General features: G+C 47.1%; 1 protein-coding gene across 1 annotated transcript in view; it reads left to right on the top strand.

Moving 5' to 3' along the window:
- Nucleotides 1-2579: 2579 nt before the first annotated feature.
- The window catches only part of SLC6A4 (solute carrier family 6 member 4), a 46344-nt gene continuing 21106 nt past the window's right edge, over nucleotides 2580-27817 (top strand). The window contains exons 1-4 of the mRNA XM_047831965.1: nucleotides 2580-4345; nucleotides 6320-6443; nucleotides 24555-25009; nucleotides 27378-27512. Coding sequence (XP_047687921.1) covers nucleotides 24667-25009; nucleotides 27378-27512 — 478 coding nt within the window. The 5' untranslated portion in view covers nucleotides 2580-4345; nucleotides 6320-6443; nucleotides 24555-24666. The remainder of the gene's footprint in view (nucleotides 4346-6319; nucleotides 6444-24554; nucleotides 25010-27377; nucleotides 27513-27817) is intronic.

The following is a 27817-nucleotide window of genomic DNA, read 5'->3' on the forward strand; positions in this document are numbered from 1 at the left end:
GAGTAAGTGGCTTATTTGATCTAAGAGTTTCTTTAGCAACAAAGGAAAGCAGCCAGGTGACCCATGTTCTTCAAAATAGAAAACAGCAAGATAGTTCAGGGCTTCCCTGCTTCAGCTTCTGTATGGAATAGATGATCCTTCCCAGTCTACACTGATCCTCACTGGCTTCTGCTAGGTCCAGCCTCGGAATTGGCTGAAGACTATGTATTTCACTGAGACTGGACATCCCTTTCACTGAAAGCAAAAAGTGTAGCATCGTAATCAACATTTCCATCAGTGCCTGAGCCCCCTGCCTTTCTGACTTTCTAAGAATCTTCTCGGTCCTAGCAGGAGATATTGTCTGTCACAGTACTTTCCAAGATAACATTAGATAAAGGCTCAAGTTTGAATCAAAGTGTTTATAATATTCTAGTATTCTTGTTCCAAGCAAGATAAATAAATCCATTTCTAGACACATCATGGCAAAACCCTAGAACAGATCTTAAAAGCATCCAGGAACACTGATTACCTCCCTCCAAAGAAAAGACAATTAGATTGACAACTAACTTCTCATCAGCAACTATATAAGCAAGAAGAAAGAGAAATATTTCTTCAAGGTGCTATGAGAAGTTAACTGTGAGCCTAGAATTCTATACTCCATGAAACGGTCTTCCAAAGATGAAATAAAATACATTTTCAGTCAAAAACTTGCCCAAGGAGAAGGAAAGTGTTCCAGTATGAAAGATCTGAAATATGATAAATATGTGCATCATCTAAACAAAAAGTACGTGTAGGTAAGTCTAATAGGGTTCAGAGAAAGACAAAACCAAAATACATGAAAGCAGATAATTGTAATTAGGGAGGTGATTGGACTAAACATATTCTTTATATCATTCAGGTAGAAAATAAGTATATTGATTAACTTTAGACTTTGATATGTTAATAACCTATCCTAGATTTCTAGATTTGTATATCTATTTTTAGTTATATAAAACGTAGAAAAATATCTGTATCTAGATGTATAAAATGTTTATCTAAATTTATATATCTTTTTAATGTTTATATTTATTTTTGAGACAGACAAAGCATGAGCTGGGGAGGGGCAGAGAGAGAGGGAGACACAGAATCCGAAGCAGGCTCCAGGCTCCGAGCTGTCAGCATAGAGCCTGACGCGGGGCTCGAACTCCTCAACCACAAGATCATGACCAGAGCCAAAGTCGGACGCTTAACCGACTGAGCCACCCAGGTGCCCCTCTAAATTTATATATCTTATATACCTATTTAATATATCTATATTTCTACATTACTACTAAAAAATAAGCAGGATATAGTTTCTAAGCAAGAATATAATCAATCCATAAAGAGACAACATGGTGAGAGAAAAAAAATGCAGGACAAAGAAAGTGTCCAAAATAAGATAGAGATAAATCTAAATGTGTCAATAATTATATATAAATGTGTTAAATGTCCCAGAAAAAAGACACTGTCAAACTGGAGTTTTAAAAAAAATAATTCAGCCAAAGGTGATTATAAGAGACATCAGCAACCCTGGGATATAAGAAAGGATAGGAAAGATATATCAGGCAGATACTAACCAGAATAAATTTGGTGTGGCTATACTAATAATTACCAAATTAGGGCTACTCTGAGTAACCAGACTGATTCCAGAGTATATTATTCACAGCCTCCCTGGAGTTGTACAACACGATGGCCCTGGAAGTAGGCTTTAAAACAAAAAGCATTACTAGAGATAGAGTCACTACATAATTATATGTTTACTTGATTCTCTGGAAAAATACGAAGATTCTAAATTATAAATTAGTATGTACCTAATAACATAACCTCAAAAAATATAAAGCAAAAACATACCTATATGGAAAAATAAGCCAGTATTATAATGGAAGATTTTAATTGTTGATAGGTCAGGTAACCAAAAACTCAAGTGAAAGGTTTAAGCATTTAGTAAGGTTGGTGTAATGGACATCTATTTAGAACACTGCATCGAATAACTGTCCATTCTTTTTGAGCACACATGGAACTTTTTCAAAAATTAACTATACGCTGGGAAGTAGAGTCAACCTCACCAAATTTCCAAGCAGTTAAGTTAGAAACTAAAGAGATAACTAGAAGATTCCTATATGTTTAGAAATTAGCTCCTAGGTCCAAGAAGAAATCATAAAGGAAATTTAACCTAAACAGTGATAAATACTGCATATCAAAATGACAGATACAGCTAAAACAGTACTTAAATTTTATAGTATTAAAATTTTATTAGAATGGAAGAAAGACTGAGAATTGAGCTAAGCATCTATGTCAAGAAATTAGAACTGCAAAATAAATCTAAAAATAGAAGGAAATAAAATGTATGTGCAGAAATTGGGGAACCTGGGTTGCTCAGTCACTTGAGCGTCCGACTTCAGCTCAGGTCATCTCACGGTTTGTGGGTTTGAGCCCCACTTCGGGCTTGCTGCTGTCATTACAGAGCCCACTTCAGATCCTCTGTCCCGCCTCTCTCTATCCCTCCCCAACTTGTGCTGTCTCAAAAAGTAAACATTAAAAAAATGTGCAGAAATTAAAGATAGGATCAACAAAGCTGTAAGTTAAGTCTTAACAACAACAACAAAAAAATTAACAGATCTTGGCAAGACTAATTAAAACACATACACAAGAAATCAAAAGGAAGATACCATGATAGATACTGCAGATATTTAAAAATTAGAAGATACACTTAACTTTGTTAAATGTGACAGTAGAGGGATTTGTTTAGAAGACCTAAATCCACAACTTGGGAGCAACAGAAGAGGAGAAACAATAAGCTGGAAAGCCCACAGAGGCACTGAACAATTTAGCAGAGCTGAAAAAGTTGAATCCTGAGCCAATGGTGGAGACAGCCAGTGCTAAGCAAACCAATTTACATTGTGTAATTCCCCAATATGGTAGTTCCAGATGACCATTAAGGGAATTGGGAGTGAAAGAAGGGTTACTGAAGGTTGGGTGTGTCTGTTAGATCCCCTCCCTACTTTGGGCAGCTGGTGACTGTCCCTCCCTTGCTCTCTCAGCCCATTCAAGATTTATTCTCAAGAGAGAAAAACGGTTTATGCTCTGGAAGTCAGAAACATAACTGAGGATGAAAGTACCATAAGGGGATTAACTGAGTAGTTACATTCTGAATGTTCCCTGCCATCTTGGGCTCCTAGAACTCTAGCACCCAGGAGATTGGAAATCTTCTCTGGGGAATCTTGATTAGCCCAAAAGGAAAGACATAAAGAAGTATTTTATGACATAAAGCATCATTTTATGAGACTGGCATAACTCTGTCAAGGATAGTAAGAGAAAAAATTACATGTGAATCACACCCATAAGCATAGATGTGAAAGTCCTAAACAAATTATAAACCAAATCTGCAATATATGAAAGAATAATCTTCATAACAACATATTTAATAAAAGCGATTTCCCAAATAAAATCAGGATCAAGTGGGGTGAAACAAACAGCATTGCATATGTCTTCTCTGCTGAAGATAAAGGGAAATGAGCCAAAGGTTTAACCAGAGACCTGAATTGGAGGAACTTGCTAATGTTTGGGTGACCACTGAGCACAGAAATAGGAAGGTGTGACTGGGAACTCTTTAACTGATACTCTGACCTCTGGAAAGTCTTTGCCAGCCAGGATGACTCTGGAGACATGTAGAGTCATGCTGACCCTACACTTCCAAGAAGCCAAGACCTGATAATGAGACATGCCTTCAGGATGTGGTTGTGAACCCATCTGCTTGATCCAGCTTGTCCTTAAAGAGCAGCTTAATTTTAATTTGCTGCTGGCAGAGCCAGGGCCCTTGTGCTCTAATTCCTTCAGTCACATGGTGTGTGTGAGCATTGCTGCTGACTCCAGCCGTAGGCCTCGGTCAAGTGGGACTTCTTTAAGTAATTCCAGATGAGCATTCCCATGTTTAAGACAACTTGTCTGAACCATTGTTGCTGCTCTTGACGCTGACTCTTCCTCCCTGTGGCCTGTGATACAATTTGATTGAAACCTAGGAATAAACCAGCCAGAGTTGTTTTTGTTTCCCTTTTCAAACTCCTAGCCTTCTCCGCATTACCACAAAGGGAAAAGAAGAAAGGGAGGGAGCAAATGTTCAATTCCTACCAGCTGCAGTTATTTGGGAACAGGACTGTGGAGGTGGTGAGCCCATCTGTGCTCCTCTCTCTCAGTGCAGTTTGAATACTAATTGCTCTTTTTCACTTTGCTTACTCCTCTAGAACAACTCTAGTTCCAAGAAAAAAGAAAAAGAAAACCTCTAGTTCCATAACTCCTCTTGATGTGACGGAGCACTCTCTGGAACCACTTCTGAGGCTGCCCCATGACGGTATTTTTGTTTTTTCAAAGTTATTTTTTTGTTTGTTTGTTTGTTTTGAGAGACAGAGAAACAATGTGAGCAGGGGCGGGGCAGAGAGAGAGAATCTCAAACACGTTCTGCACTGTCAACGCAGAGCCCAACACGGGGCTCAGTCTCACAAAGTGCAAGATCATGACCTGAACCGAAATCAAGAGTCAGATGCTTAACCAATTGAGCCACCCATGTGCCCCATTTTTATTTTATTTTTTAAAATCAGCTGCAGTTCAGCAGAACAGGGAGCTGAGGCAGGGTAGGCATATGGTGGGAACTACCAGCATGTGTTTGACTTACAGCTTAGCCTCCCTGCATCTCACCCGGCCGGGGACCATAGACGTTAACTCATCCAAACTTGTCCAAAACAGTTAAGAAATCTTTGGAGTTTTACTTGGAACATTCAGTGACAGGAGTCTTGTGGCCTATGCCTACCTCCGCAGTCTCAACTTCCTCCCTTTCCTTCTTGTTTGCTCTGCTCCTGCTAACTGCTCTCTTCTTCCTTTGTCCCTCCAACACACCAAGTTCACTCCTGCCTCTTTGCTGTTCCCTCTTCCTAAAGCTCTTCCCGCAGGTCTTTGCATGGCTGGCTTCTCATGACTCAGGTCATGGCTGAGCACCTCACCTAGGTAGCCAGCTTCCCCCCACCCCACCCCCTGACTGCCTCTACCTTTTCCACACCCATCCCTCTCTACTGTGACCGGGGTCTATTTTCTTCACCGCACTTATCACTTTCTGAAATTATCCTATTTATTTACATGTATTTGTCTGTTTTCCCCAAAGTCAATACTCACTGTCAGCTCCCCAAGGGCAGGGGCTTTGTCTTGCTCACCGCAGTGTTCACAAGCCTGGGTCACAGTAAATACTGATTGGCTGGCTGATTGAAAGTGCCCTACATTCCGACAGCAATGCTCAATTAAAAGTTTATACATAGATCTGAAGTCTCCTTTCCTGTAACTTGCTCAATAGGGACGAGTAGCAGGAGAACAAAGCCTCTGTGACCCTCATTTTAGTGCTTAACAGAAAGGTCCAGACTTCATGAAGGTGACTTACTTAAGGGGAGTCGAAAAAAGAAGGAAAACCCACACAGTTTAGTTTGCTTTTCTCACTGCTTGTACCTTCCTCATTTCAAACCAGCCCAGCACAGCGGGATGTGCAGGGCTTTTGGACTCAGACAGGCAGGCTGGTTTTGCTGCTTGGAGTCTGCATAACCATGGACAAGTTACTGAGCCTCTTTGAGCCTCAGTATCCATAGCACTTTTATTGAAAAATCATTTTTAAGTGTATTAAATATGAAGGGCACCTGGGCAGCTCAGTCAGTTAAGTGTCCGACTCTTGGTTTCAGCTCAGGTCATGATCTCACAGTTCGTGGGTTTGAGCCCTGCATAGGGCTCTGTGCTGACAGTGCAGAGGCTGCTTGGGATTCTCTCTCACCCTCTCTCTCTACCCTTCCCCCTCCTCTGTCACTCTCTCAAAAAAATACACTTTAAAAATTTTAATTAAAAAGTTTTAAAAATGTATTAAATATGCAGACTCACAACTTGAAAAGGAGGGAGTCTGTCATTTATTTTTAAAACCATTTACAGCAAAATACAGCCAAAGAGTTTTGCTGTGTATTACCTACAGTAGGAGAAGGATGAAAGACAATGTGTAGAATGACTCTGGCAGATGATAGATGTTCCATAAATGGTAGCTTTTATTAATAACTACTTCTGACAGAGCCTCTCCATGTCCAGTATTGTGCCTGGCCGTCTGGGGTCCAAACAGTTCCCTCCCCTCTAGGAGTGTATCATTTTGCTGGGACAGTAAGATGGATATACATGAGCCAGTGGAAAAAGAAGGTGACTTTCTATGAAGGAGGTCTTTCTTTTGGTAAGTGCCAGAACAGTTATAAAAGGGCTTGAAGTTGGAGAAAGAAAAGAAATACTGACTGGTTTTAAATTAAAACCACAGTGACCACAGACCTCAAGGATGAGGGTGATGAGCACAGCAAGAGGAGACTGAGGGGAAACCTCCCACTACAAAGAGGCACACGTTATCTTGAAGCTCCTGGAAGGGAAGAAAAGCCAAAGGAAGGGTGAGTGTTTCATAATCTTGATCTGGCAAAGGGGCACTGACAGTAGGACTCCAGACGAGAGGACTGACCTCATGGGCTTGATGCACAGGACAGGAGTTCTAAAAACAATTCTGTCCCTCTTCATCTGATCCTGAGAGAAGCCCTAAACTTCACTTCTCGGCTCACCGCATCCTTGCTAGTAAATTAGTGCAAATAGATGCCCCCTTCCTGAGGGAACAGACTAAAGTACAATGGCGCTGAGTAACTTGGCCTGGAAGTTACCATCTATACCCGGTGAGGTGCAGCCGGGCCCCTGAGAAAGCCTTCTGGTTCTGCCCTGCTCTGTGATAAGGCTTGGGGCTTCTAGAATGTCTTCCTGTGTTCCTTCTGTCTTTTTTCTTCCTTCCTTCTCTCTTTTCTCCCCCTCCTCTTGTTCTTCTTTTTCACTGGTATATACTTAGATTTCAATGTACCTCATCAGCCTCCCCCTGCTCGGCAAACTAACACCTGTTCGGTGGTTTGCTTTTTTTCTCATTGAACAATAAATCTTGTGAACCTCCCCAAACAGCCCAGACGAATCTGCCTCACCCTTTCCACCAGCTGGGGGGCACTCTGTTGTTGGGTGTGTCAGGATTTCCTTGCCAGCTGCCAGGGCCCTGGTTTTAATGGAACTTCCGAGTCTGTCAAGAGTAAAAAGCATTTCCTTGTCATTCACTGGCAGTACCTGTGCTCGCGGGGCCTCCTGTGTGCTGAGACATGGAGAGAGGTAGAAAGGCCCTTCCCTTGGGAACTCAGAGCCTCGCGGAGGAGGTGGGCATGTCGGAGAGGTCAAAGGGCTATATCCCAGGTGCACACAGAGCCCTCCCTTGGGACTCTGCCCTTCTCCCGGCTGACACTTCTCTGCCAGGGTAGAAGGCGAAAAAACAGCTGTCCTCCAGAATGTGGCCCCGGCTAAGGGTGTCCCCAGTCAGAGGAGGAAATTCTGTAGGAAGGAAGTAAACATCAAAACCCTGCTTCAAAGATATTACAGATAGAGCATGGGGTAGTCACCATCACTGTAAACTGTGGGGGAAGAGGGTTGTTTAGCAAAGGCAGGAGGCTCAAAAGGAATGAAAGAGAATGGGGCCAGGAGAGGTGACCAAAGCATCTTTATCAGGACTGAACCTGACACAGCCTTCCATTCCTGCCCGAGCCCTGGCGAGGTCACCCTCCTGGCACTCCGGATGGGGCTGCCCCTCCCATCCTCTTTCCTTGTTTCATCTGGATCCAGGAGGCCCTGGCGCAGGGGAATGCCTGCCCAGCCCTCTGGGGGTTCACAGTAGCAGCAAATCCTGCCCTGCAGGTGCTGTCTTCTGCACATGCTTGAACATGAACAGAGTCTCCAAAACTGTGTCACCTCCCTGGAAAATCAAGGGGTGGGGTGCTTTGGAAGGGATGGAGCAGATAGACACCATAAGGGCTAGAAAGGCTGGGGAAAGGCCCACAAGAAGGGGCGGGCCTCATCTTCCGTTACTGTGTTAACCAGAACAGAGCAGGGCACACAGAGGGCACTTGGCGTTCTGGAGGGAGAGGATTGGACTTACAGGATTTCTTCTGGTCTGGCTCCACAGGGGAACGGTTTGCTGAGCCTTGAGACACCCAGAAAGTGGGTCTTCTTGGTAGCAGTGTTTATGTGTGGGGAGGGAGAGAGGGCTGTGTTTATTCTGTGGAGGCCCCGCTATCTCTAGGCTAGTGCTAGCGGAAGTAAGAGAAATTCTTGCTGAACCACAATTGTCTGGCAGGGCTCCTCACCCAGTCACCCAAGTTCACCCAGGTTCACAGAGTCTCTGACAGCCCCATCGCTTTCGCAACAGGGCAACCAGTGGCTGGGCTTCACAGGTTCTCCTGATTTCTCACTTCCACCTCCTCCCGACAGGTACTAGTGCCTCCCGGCCTCACTCCTTACTTGCTAAGGAACCTGTCTGCCTCCAGCACCCCCATTGCCCCGCTGGTCCTCTAGCCCAGGTTGGAGGAGCCATGGGATCCTTCCCTGAAACACCGCTTTCCTCATGCCTCTCCCATTCCAGGCTCCCTGCTGCCTACTGTGTTCAGCACAGACCTCCTGCCTGACTCCGAAGGGCACAGCTCCTGTCTTCCTCTGCCTGGCACGGAGCAGGTGCCCAGGTCAGGAAGGTGCTGTGTGATGGAGATGGACGATGGGGAAGGGTACAGGCTGCCCTGGCTTGGCAATAGACCATGACATCTGTCCACTCACCCTGATATGGATGGAGGATGGGCAGTGGAGTGGAGCTCCACAGGCAGAGGGAATAGGGTGCCAGAACTGGGAGATCTTCACAGGAGAGAGTCAGCTTCTGGGGATGACTGGGCAGTTGTGGCAGTGAGGGTGAGAAGCAGGACAGGGAAGAGTTCGCTTTAGGGAAGAGAGAGGGGCTGGATTCAGATTCGTTGAGGTGAAGGTGGGGCAGCTGAGGCTAAGTGATGTTTCATTGGTGGCACCCACAGAGACAAGAGGAAGAGAAAGCACGTGTTTAGAGAGAAGATGGACCATCTGGGACATTTTGTATAGACTCTGCCAGGGAGGCAGTGAAGGAACGAGGAAAGGGTGCAGTCTGTGTAAGTCTAATAGCTTTTTCTGGTAGCACCCTCAGGCAGGGAGCAAGAGGAGAGACGTCATGCCTGGGTGGTCCAAGGTGGTCCAAGGCCAGAGAGGAGATGGGGGAAGTCTCTCTGGGGAGGAGAAGTGCACAGTGGGAGGGATCCTTCCCCCCTTTACACCCCCCTGTGGGCGGTGCCCACCACTCACAGAATCCCTATTTTACAGACCAGGGACTCAAAGGCCAGAAGGTTGAGGTAAAGGAACTTACCCTGCATGGGAACAAACCCACACAGGCAGTAGAGGGTCAGAGCCGAGATTTAACCCAGATCCATGGGATTCCCACTCTCTAGGCCAGCATAGCACCAAAGAAGGCAGTACCAAGAGGGGCCTGGAGTGGCTGAGCAGAAATGGGTATTAGGATCTAGAAAAAAGGCCAGGAGCGGTGGGGTCAACAGGATCGCGAGACTATCAAGTGGTCTTAAAAAGCCACGTTGGAACCAAGGTGGAGGACAGATCGGGTAGAGCCTTAGCCAAGGGCTGAAGTCACCCCCACTGCTTCCTACAGCCTGTGGTCCCACTCTTGGTCTCCTCCTTCCTTAGCTCTGCCCCTCCCCTTCCTCAGACGGGCGCCCTACTTTTGTGTAGCCCCTTGTTCATACTGCGCTTACACATGAGTTTAAGAAGGCCAAGCAGAGCCCTGGGTGCATCAACTTGTTCATCTGAAAGGGGCAGGTGCCCACATGGGCCCCTGCCTCCTGGGGATTTGGCCTGAGGTGAAATTCCCAATCTTGCTCAGGAATCACCAGCCTGGCTCTGCCGCCCTGAATGCCAGCTGGCTCACCAGAGCAGCCCCGGCCCCTTGCAATCGCCACCCTGACGTCTAGGTGGCACCAAAGCCTCACACTGATTCCTCCCAGGTTGGGGACCCCGCCTGCTCCCGCTGACACTGGCTCCACTCAGCTCAGTGCGCACTCTGCTTTGTGGGTTCAGTCCCTCCATGCACATAGGGGCTGCAAGCTTGTAATTCCTTTCTTCCTTCTACTCTGCCTCATCCCTGGCCCCCTTTGGGAGGAGGGAGGTGGTTTCCCCTCCCCTCTCATCTCTTCCTCAGGGACATCCCAAAGCAAGTACTCTATCTATTCTTTTCAAATGTAAAATATAATTTTGCTGAAAAGACAATACAGTCAATAACATGAAATTCATTTTAAAATATTTTTTTTGTTTTATTTATTTTTGAGAGGGGGATGAGGAGCAGAGAGAGAGGGAGACACAGAAACTGAAGCAGGCTCTAGTCTCTGTCTGAGCTGTTAGCACAGAGCCTGATGTAGGGCTCAAACCCACAAAGTGAGATCATGACCAGAGCTGAAGTTGGAGGCTTAACCAACTGAGCCACCCATCACCCCTGAAATTCATTTTTAAACTTAAAAAAAAAAAGTTATCAAAGTAGTATATTCATATGATTCAAAACAATAAGCTCCTGTTGAACCTCTTGAGATAATTAAGATACTGTAGTAATTTATCCACCCCAGCAACACCACAGGCATATCCACTTCTGCAGATCACCACCCATACTATCTGTTCTGAGACAGCTCTGATGTGTGGCGGGTTAGCAAAACGAGAAAGAATTCATTCATTCTGTCTGCCAGGATTTAGTGTGAGCCACCAGGCTGGGCACTGCTGGGGTTCTTGGAGATAGCCAGAAATTAGACAAGGGCCTTTCTGGCCAAGCGCACATCCCACAGTGGAGCCAGATAAACTCGGGAATGCCAGGTGCCAAGTCCTAGGAAAGAAAAACAGAGCAGGATTCGGGACGTGGGTGATGGGGAGGTGTCCGTGGTCTAGAAAGATTGCTCTGAATAAGTGACTTTAAGCAGAAACCTAAACCCAGTTCGGGGAGAAGTTGGTGGGGAAGGAAATACACCTGTCGGTTGTGGAGCAGCCCCCTCCCCCGAAATGTTAGAGCCAGCAAGTTGGGAATCTCTGCTCTGCTCCGCCTTCTGCCAGCCCCCCACCACCCCAGGGTTTCCCCGCCTCCTAGAGCACCGTCCCCCTAGGAAGCGTGTCCCCCTCACGTCCCCCGGGGCCCCGCCCCCTGCTGCCCCCCCCCCCCCCCCGTACGGCGCAGCCCCCCACCCTCGGCGAGCCCCCGGGCGGCCACCCCTACCCCAGGTGGGAGGCCGAGGCACGACAGGGGACACCCGTAAAGTTTCTGCGGCTCAAAGTGACGCAAAAATTCTTAAAGAGCTCTTTGGCGGCGGATATCTAGAGATCAGACCATGTGAGGGAACGAGAGTACAAATACGGCCGCTTGGGCGCCAGCTCCGGTACAGGCAGCGGCGCCCCTGGTGCCTCGAGGGCGCGAGGGTTGCCCCGCCTTGGAGAGCCCCGGACCAGCCTCCCCACGGTCTCCCGGCAGGTGGGTTCGCCTTTCCTCTCTGCGAACTCGCACGCCAGCCCGCGGTGCCTCCCGGGGCGAGGGTGAGGGCGTGCGCCGCGGGGTGGGCTCCTTGCCCTGCGGCTGCCCTTGCGGGGAGGACGGGTGGGAATAGCCGGCGCACCCGGGACTAGCGAGCGCCGAGCGGACGAGGGGACCTGGAGGGCTCCTTTGTCTACGGACGCAGGCGGCTTTTTTGATGTCCTGAGCACCAGAGCAAGATCCTGTAAAGACCGTATTAAGCTAAGTGCTGTCCTGCGCGTTGGGAAAAGTTGCTTTAGTTTGAACCCACGGCTTCTGTTTGATCCTTACTTACCGCTGTGGTGTGCAGGTGGCTTTGTGCAAAGGCATTTCGACAGGGTGAGTTCTGGTTGACATAAATGCCCAAACATCTAGAGAAATCTCTGAATGACTCTTAAGTGGGATGAGTCTCCCTGCGCTTGGGTTGTTTAACTGGCAGAGCTGATGCACGCTCAGACAGCTCACAGGCCATTCAGAATTTATGGGAAACTCAACCGCCAACGAGCTGTTTTACATGGTTGAAAGGTGTAACCATCAATTGCTTTAAAAAAAAATAACTGTACATTTAACTAAGTGAAAACACTCTCTGGAGCTAAAGAACCCCGAGGAGCAGTTTCCTTTTTGGGTCTTTTGCATAAAGAATTCCTTTTTCCGCTGGGGTTCTGAAGAACTTGAGAGGGGTAGAATTTCTAAGAGTCAGACTTGACAAACGCTTGTGTGTATGTATTTTTTGTGATCAGTTTTGCTCAGAAAAATGAACCAGGTCAATGGATTATTTATGAGCCTGCTAGCTCTCATCATGGTAAGACTAGATCAAATATTTAATGTGTTTTGCCTTCAGTTACATAGGAAAAATGTCTCAGAAAGCAACGTTGGGATTTGTGTTTAATTAAACGGAGGGGCACTATGGCAGCATTCATGTTAGGGTTTTTAGGAGTGGAGGGAAACACACAGCTTTGACTCTGTCGCATTCCTTGCTTTTGTGTGGCCACTGATGCCCAAAGGTGGTTTTCCTACCTGGGGTGGGGGTGGCTGCTTCCGGGTGCCTATGAGAGTCTGGTTCTTAAGGGGCTTTTGCAAATTAAGCAAGCCTTTTCGTGCATGGTTTTTTGTTTTGTTTGGTTTGGTTTTTTCACAAAAGCTGAATAAGAGCGGATTGAGACTGCTTCGCAATTAATCAGAAGTCCCCTCAGCACTTTGGTGATCCATGTGGGACATTTCAGGAATGTAACAGCAGCACAGATACTCAAACCTGTTTCTTTCAGCCTCTTGCTTAAGAAACATACACTGAGGGTGGGCGGAGGGGTGAGGATGAAGACAGAATAATGTTGCAGTTTTAACGGACTTAGCAAAACCTCAGAAATTCCTCTTTGGGGGCTTTTTAGAGTCGTCTGAGCATTTTGATGAAACCCAGAGAGGCATGTCAAAGAGTTCACTAATGGGCAATGTGGCCTCGGAAGAGGGGTGCTTGGCTGGAGGCGGTTGCCTCCAATGGCAGGCTTGCAGAAACATCCCTGATGTCCCCTTCCAAAGAGAAACACAGGTAATTCCAGAAATTCAGCCACTAAGTGGCCGGTCCTTCTCCTTCATAGTCATCAAATGGTTTTATTTGAGAGAACAAAGGCAGGGCTGCCTGAAGACGTTTAATTTTCGTTTGGCTTTAATGAATCAGTGGGATATGGTCATGATTTGACTTTTTAAAGAAAGATGTCTGTGTAGCCAAAGGGAAAATTATGCGGTAATTTTTCTGTCCAAGGAGGTACCTCAGACTTCGTGCTTCCTGACGAAGATCAGCCCTTCTGGGTGTCACAGTCCTCAGCTCTAAGTGAGGGGCTGGAGGGGGCGCCCTGCCTAACATGAGGTCCGAGTCCCCTCCAACTCATTCTGTGACTGTGACCCTAATGTCTCTGCTTTAAGCAAACATGACTTGAAACGATAGTGGGAAATGCCCGGAGTGCTGGGACTCTACCCAGATGTTGCAGTCAAATCGGGGGCCACTGGGGACACCTCAGGTTTCACTCTAAGGCACATGCTGCCATGCACGAGCCAAGTCCCAGACCTCAATGACAAACAAGCCACAGTTTCCCAGCTCCCCACCTCCCTTTTGCAGTACGCCCAGGGCGCGGTGTGGTGGAGACAGCTTCTCGGCAGTACAGATTTGGGCTGTGCCGATTTTCTTTCCAGTCACGGAGCTGTGGACAGTCGGCTGTACGCCTCTGAGGTTTGCGGTATCCCATGTAACAGTAACAGGCTTGGGTGTGGAGTCAAAGATACAATAAGTCACCCCATGTCTCCATTCCTGGGGCAAGTGAAACTGACTCACCCCACTCCTGTGGTGAATCCGTTTCTGGGCTTAACCTTAACGGGCACGCTGAGGAAAGAAAACTCATCCTAGGAGGGACCCAGTTGGAAAATAGATGAAACCAGCCTTGAGAAGAAACCTAGGCAGAGGGTGAACTGCTTTTCTGGGGTGGGCACAAGACCCACCACAGGCTGACACGGCCCCCTTATTTCTAGGCAGAGCTCATGGTACTGACTTGGGCCCGCTTGCAGAAACCATCTCTGAGGAATGTCTCTGTGCAGGGACATTCCCTCAAGCTTGACCTCCGTTGGCTGTTGGTGAATGGGAGGATGAATGCTCATTTACTGATGTCAATAGCATGTTTTTAAGGCAAGCGAGTGATTCCTCAGCCCTGTATCTATGTGGTGACAGAATGAGTAGAGAGACGGCCAGTGTGGGGCAGTCTGCCTCATTTTCTCCTTCCTTTTGGCGCCCCTGGCACCTGGCAGCAGCTTCCTTGCTGCCACCCCAACCTTGGGCCTAGGGTACTTGTTAGTGGGTATTTAATCATAGGGCTTTTTTAAAAATTAATTTATTTGATTTTTATCTTTAAGATTTTATTTATTTTTTAAATGTTTATTTTTGAGAGAGTGCAAGCGGGGGAGGGGCAGAGAGAGGGGGACAGAGGATCTGAGGCTGGCTGTGGGCTGACAGGATGACCATAGCAGCAAGCCTGATGTGGGGCTCGAACTCACAAACCGAGAAATCATGACCTGAGCTAAAGTCGGATGCTCAACCAACTGAGCCACCCAGGCGCCCCTAAGAGCGAATGTTTAAATAATCCCTACGCCCATTGCGGGGCTCGAACTCACAACCCCAAGATCAAGAGTCACACACCCCACCGACTGAGCCAGCCACGTGCCCCTAAGCCATAGGCATTTTAAAAGCTAGGAGTGGATATCCTTTCATTAACCCTGGAGCCCCCTAGCCTGCAGAACAGAGATGAACCCCAGCAATGTGGAGACAAGGAGGCTATGTCCCAGGGCCAGCCCAGTGGCCTGGGCCCCAGGCACTGCCAGGTGGTTGATGGCATGGGGAAGGTCTCCTGGGACCTGAGGTCCAGTTCTTTATGTCCTTTTTTGAGATATGGAGGGAAGAGGTGAGGTGGGTGCCTGGGGGGGGGGGGGGGTTGTGACAAGGCCAAGTGGCAAATCTGGAAAAGTCAGTTGTGTGCTGTGCCAGAGGGGGGTGGGGTGGGGGGTGGCTGGTAGGTGGGCTGGATAGGAGGGAGCAAGTCAGCAGACCTTTGCCTTCTTGCAGTTTTGTGTGATTTTTCTGGGCCTATTCAAAGAAAAAGAACATTTTATTTCCGTTACTACTAAGCTGCTGAATAAAATAAACTAAACAGACTTTTTCCCTCTAACTAAGGGACTCCCTCAAATTTAGGGAGGGGCAGAGCTGGAGGTGCTCCAGGTCCCCCGTGGCTTATTCAAGCCCATCCAGGAACTTGAGTCTCCTGTACTTCTGTTCTCTCCTTTCCCCCTGGGTGTGTTGTTTTTAAACACTAATCAAATTAGCTGGCTCTTTTCCTCCCTTCAGAGGAAAGGAGCTGGGCCGGAGGAAAGGGGCGGGTAGGCACTGCCGGGAGAGTGGAGATAAGCTATTCTGGGTGCTCCAGCCCGGCCCGCAGGGAGGTTTGACTGACCAGAGGTTCCCCAGCCCTCCCAGGGCTAGAACTTCTTTCCTCCCCCCAGTTGAAAAATTTCAACTGAAAAGTCAGGGAAATGGTCCAGTGAAACTTCACCCAGAGTCACCGGCTATTAACATATTGTCACATTTGTGCATGCACGCTCTCTAATTTTTGCGTGTGTAATATAGTTCAGTACACTTTCTGTAATATGTGATATAATTCATGTAATAATTATACAATCTGTATATTATATAATTTTTTGGTTGAATCTCTGAGAATTTGCAGACATCTAAATATGTCCTCTCTTGTCTGCTAAGGACAAGGACATTCTCCTACATAAGCAGAGCCCCATTATTATCACATTTGGGAAACAACGTTGATAAAATATTTTTATCAAATATATAGCCTTTCTTTATTTATTTTAATTTCAGTTTATTTTTTTCCTCTTTTTTTTCAAGTTTTTACTTAAATTCTAGGTAGTTAACATATAGAGTAATATTGGTTTCAGGTGTAGGATTTAGTGATTCATCACTTACATACAACACCCAGTGCTCCTCACAAGTGCCCTCCTTAATGCCCATCCCCCATTTAGTCCATCCCCTACCCAACACCCCTCCAGCAACGCTCAGTTTGTTCTCTGTATTTGGGTCTCTTCTGTTTTGCTTCCCTCTCTTTTCTTTCTCCGCCTTTGCATATGTTCATCTGTTGTGTTTCTTCAGTTCCACAGAGGAGTGAAATCATATTGCTTATCAAATACACTCTAGCTCCATAGATGTCGTTGCAAATTATACAGCCCATATTTAAGTTTCCCTTACTATCTCAATAGTAAGGGAAGTGCAGAGGGTTACGTCTTGAAACCACAAACTCCTAGGGTTTGGAACCTCTTGCCCTCATCTCAGTGCATCTGAGGACTGGATCAGTGCTGTGTAATGCTGAACGGATTTTCATGAATGCAAACTGTGTGTGACACATTGTAAAGCGCATTTCAGAACTTCTTGACCTAAGAGTAAAGGCCCCTTCAAGCAGTGTTACCTGAGTCACAAACATCTTGTGGCCTCTACGGCCCCCTCCACTCTGCTGCTTGACCCCATCTCTCTCCCCTGTGTGTCCCCCCCACTGCCGCTCCCTGCCCCACCCAAAGAAATGGGCCCAGCTCTTCCTTCCCTCTTGCCTCCATCACTCACACTGTACTTAATTCCACTTCAGATCCCTTTCTCCTGCCTTCTCTCTCTACTTCGTTCAGCTGCCACAGGTAAATCCACCCTCCTTTCATAATACCCCCTCCCTGGGGCTGGTTTTCTCTCTCTCCCGCCAGTCTCTCTCTTGGCTCTCTTTGTGGGTCTAATCATGTCTGTTTTACATGAAAGTAGTTTTAACGCAAGACTTCATATCAAGGAAGAGAAAACCTGCGTTTGGAAATGTGTTTTTAATCTTGATTTCTACTTATTGCATAAATTGCATTATGACAACAATAAAGGTGTCAGCAACACTCCTAATCCCTCCTAATCACATCACCTGTTTGAGTTTCCCAACTCCTTTCCCAGCCTAGGTCACACTGCAACACAGTGGCAGCAATTTTGTTTTTCCACAAGAAGTTGTAAATTGTGAAGTTAAATGTAATAACAAATTTGTGTCATCACCTTCCACAGCTCTAATAATGGAGCCTGAAAGACACCTCCACAGAATCTGCATGGGAGTCTCTGTACTTCCTTGTCCTGTCCTTACATTTAGAGTTTCTTAAGAATCAGAAACAATGTTAAGAAAGATGATCGGGGCGCCTGGGTGGTTCAGTCGACTGAGCATCTGACTTGATTTCGGCTCAGGTAGTGATCCCAGAGTTGTGGGATCAAGCCCCGCATCAGGCTCTGCAGTGAGTGTGGATTCTCTCTCCCTGTCCCCTGTCCCTTTCCATGGCTCTCTCTCTCTCTCTCTCAAAATTTAAAAAAAAAAAAAAAAAAAAAAAAAAAAGTTAAGCATCTGACTTCAGCTTAGGTCATGATCTTGAGGTTTGTGGGTTCAAGCCCCACATTGGGCTCTGTGCTGACAGCTCAGAGCCTGGAGCCTACTTCGGATTCTGTCTGCTGTCTGTCTGTCTGTCTCTCTCTCTCTCTGCCCCTTCCCCACTCATGCCCTGTCTCTCTCTCCCTCAAAAATAAACATTAAAAAATTGTTTTTATTAAATTTTAAAATAGATAGGTGATAGATGACCAGTAATTCATAATCACTTTCACTGTCCCCCCACCCCATTCTGTAAGACTTGACAGGGCTGTGTTCCATAGCTTACATTTTAGGTGTTTCAGTATTTGACAGTTAAACTAGGATTTTGTAAGCTAGTTCAGGAGGCTAACCACCACTTAACAAGATTTATTTCTGTAGGTAGAAAATACATTGCAAGTTCCAAACAAGCAAGGCACAAGTGAGTGTTTGGAACACAGACTGTTGACGGGCGTGCCTGCTGGTACTTGTTTCAAAGTCTAAAAGCACAACCCAGGCTCTTCTTTAATCCCAGACATGTCAGTCTTTTCTAGTCCATAGTCCATTAAAACGATTGTCGTGACAGTCTTCCTTCTGCCCCCAAGATGCACAGCATATCTTCCTGACGGGTGAGGAGGGGCAAGGCCCCTGAGAATGGGCCCCAGAGGGGCAAGAAAGAGGAGTGTCTCGCCTGAGGCTCAAAACTGCTGGCATGGCGGCTGTGGCTTCCTAGGGCCTGCGCCCAGGAAACCCGAAATAGCGCCTCCTCGCTGGGAGCTGCGCAATGCGCACACCAGTCAGCGAGTATTTGAGCACAGAGATGTGTAAGCCATGGCCCTGGTTCCAGGGCATGCAAAGCAAATAGACATAGAAGGATAACTAATGGTCCATAATAACCATTGATAAACGACACATTGGTAATTGTGCAGTAATTGGGCTGGGGTGGTGAGCAAAGCTTCATGGAGAGTGTAGATAGAAACTTAAGCCAGGCCTCAAGGGATGCAGCATAATTGGGGGGGGGGGGAGCAAGGGTGCAGGGTAGGGATGCACTGGGCATGCTCGGTGGCCCACCTGCCCCCGATAACCTGGGTGCTTGTAAAGCATGCAGCACCCACATGGATCTCTTGAATTATAATCTCTGGGACAGCAGCCTAAGAATCTGCTGTTTGCCAGTTTCCCAGAGACCCCAAGGAGAGTAACTGATGGAGAGGAGCAAGCACAAACCAGGGAGGCGTGGAAGGGGCCGGAAGCCTTTCCTTCCATTGTGCTGTGGGCTAGGAGTCACTTAGCCTTTGGGCCTCAGTTCCCTTGACTGGGGTGTGAAGCTGGAAAGTAAAATGGGTTGCATATATGTGGTGGCATTGTGACCATCAATTCACTCTCATTTATTAATGCTTTCCATGCACTGGACACTGAGTTAAACATTTGTCATACCTCATTTCCCACAACAGCCTTTAGGAAGTGAGAATTTTAATAGCCTGCTTTTACACATAAGGACATGAAAGCTCAGAGAGGTTAAGTGACCTGCCCCAAGTCACATTGCCAGTAAGTGGTGGATCTGGGATTCCACTGCAGATTCCACAGGAGAGCCATGAGGTGTGGACACAAGAAATGTTATGTGATGCCTCATGATGGTGGTTAGTCTAGGCTCAGCCACTCATGTTCACTAAAGGAGGGCTATTTATGCCTACCTATGCCAAATCCATTTCTTTTATTAAAGAGAAGTTCACAGCTACTCTGTCCCAGGCAGGGAAAGTTCTGGACAGAGGCCCTTGTCCTTTCTCATGGTAACTGGCCCAAACAGCCCTAAGGATTTTAGACTATTTATTAAATGTTTATTTATTTTTGAGAGAGAGAGAGAGAGAGAGAGCCAGCAGGGTAGGGGCAGAGAGAGAGACACACACACACAGAATCTGAAGCAGGTTCCAGGCTCTGCTCTGAGAGCAGACGGCCTGATGTGGGGCTTGAACTCATGAACTGCAAGATCATGACCTGAGCCAAAGTCGGAGGCTTAACCAACTGAGCCACCCAGGCACCCTGGTTTTAGACTATTTAATTCCTCTCCAGAAAATTAAACTGTCCGACTGTCTCACATAAGGAATTCTTTGGTTGGGATAGTGGAGTTCATGTCTACCCCCTTTGTCCAGAAACAAGCAGGTTTTCCCTGCTGTCTCCATTCACATCCTAAAGTCTGTTTTGTTTGTAAGGTGAGCCAGGAGTCCCTGCAGATACAAATACAAACCACCGTCTTACACTGTGGAGAGTGTGAGCCAGAACTGACTACAGTCTGGGGTTCTGGGACAGAAGCACAAAGGAACAAAAGAAGGGCTTTGAAAATCTGAGGGCACCTTGGAGCTGGCAGTGTGAGGCATCTCAACATGCTGCATCAGGTCGGCAGAAACCTCCGTTTACAGAAGGGTGCACAGCAGCACTGTGGAGCAGCGCCCGCCTCTCCCTCCTTAGACAGAAGTACCGTTTCTCCCACAGTCAGATTTTGGCCTTGTGCCGCGAGCTCCGTGAAGGCAGGACAGTGGCTGCCTTGCCTCCAAGAGCCTAGCATGTACTAGGCACACAGTGTGTCTTTGTAGAATTAGTGTTGCTGTGTGGCAGAGGGCCCGGCTCCATGCTCACTGTGTAAGTAGACACCAGAGCTTTCTTGTCACCCTCGGGAGGTGTCTTGGGAACTTCAGACTCTCTCTCTGAATAGTGAATGCAAATTGCCACTTGGCTATATGACCTATAATTAATCTTATCTCAGTGGTAAACCCATAATTCACGTTGGGTTTTGTTTTGTTTTGTTTTTGGAAATGAAAACTGAGCGTCCTGAGAAATGAACTCACTTTGATCTTCACAAGTGAAGTCAAAGTACAACATTTCTGTAGTGTTTCTGCTTAGAATGTGCTGATGTGTGTCAAACAGACAAGTAGGGTCATGGACATTTCCAAAGGTCTGGGTGGTTTCATGACTAATCACTATAATTACACACTTGTTCACATACTGGTTCCCCTGGCTACAGAGACAGAGTTTGTGAAAAGAGGAATAGAGATTTGATCAGAAGAAGTTTAAATGGAAACAATCCCTTTTACTGGGGTAGAGTTGGGGAGGTGGAGTGAATTAGCACCCCCTCTAGGCTGGGAGGAAGCAGGGTGTGAGCAGAAAGTTCACTGCCAGCCTGTCAATGACACTGCTGTGCTGCCCGTGTGCAGAGATGTGGGGGATGAGAGTCCTGCATGTGAGGTTGTCATCCCACTGAGGACCGGGGTTATGTGGCACCACCCACAGCCTGTCACCTGCTCAGCCTGGCACAAGGGCACACATTCGAGGTGCAGAGGAAGGGCTTCGGGGGCTTTTTCTGGCCACGGAGAAACTCAAAGGCTACTGAGTGGAGGTCACAGCTGTCATATTGACCTCGTTTGCAATCTCTACCCAGCAGGATAAAAATATCTTGTAAAAAGAAAGCTTTTAAGGGAACATTCTTAGAAACCAATATTCTTAACTCTTACTTCTGTGTTCCCGGGTGGCTTGCTCTCAACTGTTACCTGCTGATCTCAGTACAAAAGGGTGGCCAGTGCTCTGTCGAATCAGAAAAGTAGGAAGGGAGAGTGGGACCCACAAGTAGGAGCATCCTGTAGGCAGAAGGGGGTCCAGGCCAGGCCATCTTCTCCTGGCCAACTGGGTGAGTAACTGGGAGGAGCTTCTTCCAATTGGGAGAGGCAGAGGAATGAATTGAAGAAAAGGAGATGTGCATCTCCCACCTGTCTGGTGGCTTTGGGTGGCTGTAACTTATGTTTGCACATAAGTGATTGGGGGTGCAAGCACAATAGAAGAACCCTAGAAAGCAGAGCTGGGTGGACAGAGAGACCACCTGAAGTCATGGGTCGCTCTTAACAGGCTTTCTTACAACTTGAACCATTTCAGGCTGTTGATGCAATTAAAAAAAAGTGCTGGGGGATATTTCAGGAAACAAGATCTTTGTAATGCTCAGAACAAAAATAGAGAGCACGTTATTTGTCTAGAAGCTGCTCATGACAGATGCCAAGAAATCAAGATTGGTTGCCTTAGGGGAAGGTACTGAAGAACATACATTGTCCAATAAAGTTCACTAACACACACACATCTTCCAGCTTCCCTGCAGAATGCCCCAAGGGAGAGGTTACATGAAATCTAGAACAAATCACTTGACTCTCCCATCAGAAAGGCGACAGAGTTGCTAGGATGGCAAAGTGTGTATTCCCTCTGCCACTGTATTCTTCGGAGATGGGTGATGTTTCCGTCCCATAGACCGTGGTGGATGCGTCAGAGGAAGATCTTTGAGCTGCAGTTTTTTGTTTTGTTTTGTTTTGTTTTAAGTAATCTCTACACCCAACGGTAGGGCTCAAATTCATGACCCCAAGATCAAGAGTCACACTCCACCGACTGAGCCGGCCAGGTGCCATGAGTGGCAGTTTAAACTAGAGGAGCATTGAAACTAGAGGAGTATTAAAGATAGGAAGAAGTTCCTGCATAAAATTTGGGGTACGATTTTGAAGTTGGGGAAAAAGGAATCTCAATGATGGGCTGGCTTTGTTTGTTGAGTATCATCTGGGTGCACATGGTAAAGTTCTTTATCTCTGTCATCTGATCTTCAAGTTCTTCAGTGTTTAATGTGGAGAACACATCATTGATATAGGCCAAAGGGAAGTACAGAGACCTTCTTCAAACAACACAGCCAGGGACCACAAAGTTCAGGTTTAATTTATCTGTGTGTTTAAATACACTGACACCTCATCATCTTTCTCTTGAAAAAAAAAAAAAAAAAAGAACTTTATTTTTTTATTAAAAAAAATTTTTTTTAATGTTTATTTATTTTTGAGACAGAGATAGAGCATGAGTGGGGGAAGAGCAGAGAGAGAGGGAGACACAGAATCCAAAGCAGTCTCCATGCTCTAAGCTGTCAGCACAAAGCCCAACGCGGGGCTTGAACCCACAGACCATGAGATCATGACCTGAGCCAAAGTTAGACACTTAACCGACTGAGCCACCCAGGTGCCCCAAGAACTTAATTTTTTTAAATAAGTTTATTATTTATTTTTGAGAGAGAGAGGGGTGGGGGGACGGAAGTGGGGAAGGGCAGAAAGAGAGGTAGAGAGAAAATCTCAAGCAGGCTCCACATTGTCAGTGCAGAGCCTGATGTGGGGCTTGATCCGATGAACTCTAAGATCATGACCTGAGCCAAAACCAAGAGTTGGACACTTAAATAACTGAGCCAACCAGGCGACCTGGGGAAAAAAATGAACCTTAAAAAAATCCCTCAGCCTGGTACATGGTTACTTATGGTGGATGAGAGAATGTGTGGTTAATTTTAAAAGTCCAGAGAAGCGGACAGGGAGAGGCTGGAGAACAGCGTCAAGATGAGCCAAATGGGGTTTTACCTAGAACACTCTTGGTCAGAAATTCCTGTTCTTCGGTGAGTGGTGTTTGCATCCGTGAGCCCCGGATAGGGTCAGGGGGTGGGGACCAAGTAGCTGGATAGGGGAGAACTCAAGACACCCATCCCCATCCACACACACACACACACACACACACACACACACACACACCCTAGATCTATGGAGCTGGTTTCTCTCTTGTTGCTGTAATATTTTTGGCAACAATCAGTCCCTTTAAAATTTTCTACTTTACAGAAAAAAGAACCCAATGAACACAAAACGCTAATTACTTGCATCCTCTCGTGTTCATTTCTAATCCTTGCCAGTATTTAGGTATGTTGTCATCAGTGTGAATCTACTACTTTGTGTTCTAATTTTTCACTACATTTTCGTCTTCATGTTCCCACATGTGGATAGTTAAGTTCTAGTCCCTGAAAGCCCCAAGTAGGTAGGAGACATACTCAGCCATTTTTATTAGTTACCAATTTCTAGCCATCCTCCAACTGTTGGCTCTGAAGGGGTAATATCAGATCTTTTCAGTTGTGAATAGTGATACCAGGCATCTAGAAAGGTAGAAAGTGACCTGAGCTAAGCAGAAATGTGTTTCAAGTCCCAGACCATTTCAAGAGCTTGAAAAGTTCAGGCCCAGATGAAATGAAGTTAGATGGAAGGTCTTGGCTCCATACTACTTTATAACAGGTCATAGGTTTAAAGTCCAAAAGGGCTCAGATTTCTACCCCATGTTTGACGTGTGAGGCCTCGATCTGGATTGCCGAGCTGACTTCTCTGCATCTCAGCCCCCGGCAGGGATATGGCGGTGCCGAGTCCCCGGCCAGCCCTCTCCACCGAGGCGCTTACGGACAGAGACACCAGTCATGCTGGCATCTCTACCCTGCATGCTCTTCTCCCTGGCTCTTCCGGCCTAGGGGAGAAGTGATCCCACCTGCCCACTGCTGCGAAGTAACAGGTGGACTCACCTTAGGAGAGGCAGGCAGAATAAATAGTGAGCAGTGGCGCCGCTTCAAGCCTGTCGGACTTGTAGAGGCACAACGTGAACAGCGGAGCGCTGATGGACTGGACACAGCCAGAAGCAGCTGGCATCTCTAAGAGCTGGGTTGCAGGAAGAGTGAACAAGCCCAGAGCTAAGGAGCTAGTGGTGCCTCCCACAGGGTGGCCTTTTCACCTCGTGCCTTTGCTCTTTTCCTTTCAAAGTCATACTTACAATTTATATAAAACATGTGCCATGTTCAGCTTAAAAGACAGGATTGTCCTAACCTATTTGCAGGCAAAAACCGCTTCTTTCTTTTTTATTCTTTTCCCAGCGCAGCGTCCAGGACAAGGTAAGTGCTCTGCGAAGCTTTGTTGAAGCAAGCCCTCTTCTTACATTCTTCTGAGTTACTGGTAAACCCCAGGATGCAATTCCAGCCCCTCAGAGTGATGTCAGTACTTTGTCTTAAATAGAGCCTGTGCAAGACCTTGGTGACTTGCTGTCTATTTTGTTTGTTGTTTTGATTTTTCCTTCCCAAATTACTTGATTGTGCTTTGATACCTCATGTAGGTTGAAAACTGTAGTTGATTTTATTGAGTATCATACAGCAGACAGAACGTTTCATGCTTGACAGAGGCATTTGTAATCCCATTGATTAATGTGGTTTAAGATGTTTGTTGATGTTAATACCAAAGATGAGTGAAATGCATAATTCTGTGCTGTCTGTGCCTTTCCAACAGAGCTCTCAATCCCATTGGTATAAAGCTCTGAGGAGACCCACGCATCTGAGCACTGAGGATTCGGTTCGGGTCCTCGGCAGATGGGTGTCAGTATCATATCCTAGCCAGCAGGATGGATACCACGCCCTTAAATTCCCAGAAGGAGCTGTCAGCCTGTAAGGATAAAGACGATTGTCAGGAAAATGGAGTTCTACAGAAGGGTGTGCCTGTCCCCGAGGATAAGGTGGAGTCTGGCCAAATCTCCAATGGGTACTCAGCAGTTCCAAGCCCTGGTGCAGAAGATGACACTCAGCACTCCATTCCGGCTGCCACCACCTCCCTAGTGGCTGAGGCTCATCGAGGGGAACGGGAGACCTGGGGCAAGAAGATGGATTTCCTCCTCTCGGTCATTGGCTATGCCGTGGACCTGGGCAACGTCTGGCGCTTTCCTTACATATGTTACCAGAATGGAGGGGGTCAGTATCATGGGCTACGAGCAGAGGCTGTGTCCGAGGGATGGTCTGTAAATCCTCTTGGGAGGCCAGAACAGAAATCATGTCTTTTCTGTCTTAACTGAGGAATCTGGGAACATGATTGCTCAGACTTTCAAGCTAGTCCAAAAGACAAGTCCCCAGGAAGCCAAAATGCTAAGTCAGCATGTCTGGGGCTCTCTGGGTTATGAAGTTGGGTTATGAAGTTGAAGTTGAAGTTTGGCTCTTCCAAACCCAACCTCGCCAGACTTTCAGCCTCCTTAGTGCGTCGTTTGTGGCAGAGCTCCCTTCTCATCCCTGCATCATCCAAGCTGCACTCTTGCAGCGAGTCCAGAGAGGTTACGTCTGTGTAAGGAAACGTTGGGAAGTGGCTCCAGGGTCCCAGGCCCTCCCGGGTCAGAGAAGGGTGTCAGCCCAGGTCCAGAGTCTGGAGTTAGAATCTGAGCATGATCTAGAGCTGAACCCAGCCACAGCACGGCATTGCTGCTAACCTAAACCATACATGGATATGTCTACATTTTTGTGCTACATTTTTGAGGCTAGAGACTACTTCTTATTCCTCCTTCTACCTTCAGAGCAGTTAACTTGTAGATTATCAAAACCAGTAGCTGACTGGAGGCATGGATGTGGGAGCCCCAAAGAGGAGAGTGGAGAAGAGTGAGATGGTATGAGGCCTCTGTGTTGACAATGGACTTGCTATCAAAGTGGGAAAAGGACGAGAAATGGAGGTCAATCAGTCAATATTTATTTTGACAGAAGCTCTGGACACTGATTTGGTAGGGCAGCTAAAACGAGGTTTGGGGGAGAATTCATTAGTGTCCTTCCTCATTTCCTCGATGGCCTGACGCAGAGTGGCCAGGATTTGCCACATTTTTTAAGGACCTTGGTCCTTGCAGCTGCAAAGGCAGTTCAGGGGTGAGGGGTGGGGTGGGGGCTGGGGAAGCCCAGCACCCCCTGCCTGGGAGGAGCAGAAGTTGGAGTCACCTTATCTCCAGCCTGCAAGGGCTCACCTTTAGCCTGAGCTTTATATAAGGGGTTGGGTCACTGGTGACGTTTCTTCTACACCAATTCCCCACTATAAAGCTGGACGGATGCCATCCTGAGAACACAACGTGCTTCTTATTCTCAAGCCAGATTTACCCAGCATGATTCCAAGTCAGGTGGGACCTTTGTGAGTTGCACTGACTTCAGGTTTCTGAGTTCAGAGCACTTTACGGGAGAGAACATTATCAGGGAAAATCACCGCTGACCCACCCTGTGGGCTAAAACTCAGGCTGCAGGTGAGCAGTCGCCACCTAGGTTTTCCACATTCTGCCTCAGCCATGAGAACCAAGACACACCAGCACCTCCCGTGACACAACAACCCCACACTTCCTCATTCTGTGACGAACTACCCTTTTCAGCCACATCTGCAAAGGTGGCCTGGAGGGGAGCATTCCGGCGCAGCAGAATTATGGAAATACAACCAAATATCAATAGCAAGTATCTGGAGCCAGGGATAGTACGTATGGATGAACAAAAATACTAATTTGGTGATTGTTGCCACTGTTGTACGGGTTGTCATGGGGGATTTGTCCCAAGGGTCTCGAACTCCGCTCTGTGTACCAGCTGCATCAGAATCACTTGAGCAGCTTAAGAGTTTTTGTCTTACACCATATCTGGAATTTCTGCTTCAGGGGGATGGTGGGTGTGTGTTCTTAAGCTCACCAGTGATTATTACGTGTGGCTGGGTTGGGGAAGCTCAGCCCACCTGAACCCTGTCATTTAAAAAAAATTTTTTTTAATGTTTTTATTTATTTTTGAGAAAGAGAGACACACACACAGAGAGTGTGACTGGAGGTGGGGCAGAGAGAGGGAGACACAGAATCCGAAGCAGGCTCCAGGCTCTGAGCTGTCAGCACAGAGCCTGATGCTGGGCTCGAACTCACAAACTGTGAGATCATGACCTGAGCTGAAATCGGACACTCAACTGACTGAGCCACCCAGGCACCCCTCGACTCTGTCATTTTTATAGGGGAGGGAAAATAGAGGTTCAGAGGGGAGAGGTGGCTCAGGGTCCTCCCGGTGGTTAGAAGTGGGACCGATTCTGGGACCTGGTCTGTTGAGTCCCAAGTCCAGCTTCCTTTCCACGCACTCTCTGCCTCCTTCGTGCACTCCCTGAAACCCCTGTTCACTGTGGCGCTCTGGTAGAGCACTAAGAGCAGGGGGGCACAACGTGAGGTCCCTCGGCACACCGTGGCTTCATGACACTCAAGCCTCAGGTGGCCCCGTAAATCTTGGTGTGAGCCCAGTCAGTCGGGCTGTCCTGGGAGGGATGTGGGCAGGGAATAAAATTGTCTTTCATCTGTCGCAGGAGCGTTCCTCCTACCCTACACCATCATGGCTGTTTTTGGGGGGATCCCGCTCTTCTACATGGAGCTCGCACTAGGCCAATACCACCGAAATGGATGCATTTCGATATGGAGGAAAATCTGCCCAATTTTCAAAGGTAACTGGAAGGCTTAAGTGGGTGGGTGGATGAGTGGTCCTGCAGGGCAGAGGTGATTTCTGTCCACATATGGAAGCTAGGGACCCTCTTCTGGAATCAATTAGGCCTTCAGGTATCTGGGAGATAAGTTGAGTAATGAAGTTTTTGACTATTTAAGTGGTATGAGATTGTTAAAGGGAAGCAATAAATGGCAATTAAAAGTATACCTGGAGGGGTCACCTGGGTGACTCAGTCAGTTAAGTGACTCTTGGTTTCGGCTCAGGTTGTGATCTCATGGTTCGTGAGTTTGAGTCCCACATGGGGCT

Source organism: Prionailurus viverrinus, chromosome E1 (genome assembly GCF_022837055.1).
Source record: "Prionailurus viverrinus isolate Anna chromosome E1, UM_Priviv_1.0, whole genome shotgun sequence".
In the NCBI taxonomy this organism is placed as follows: Eukaryota; Metazoa; Chordata; class Mammalia; order Carnivora; family Felidae; genus Prionailurus; species Prionailurus viverrinus.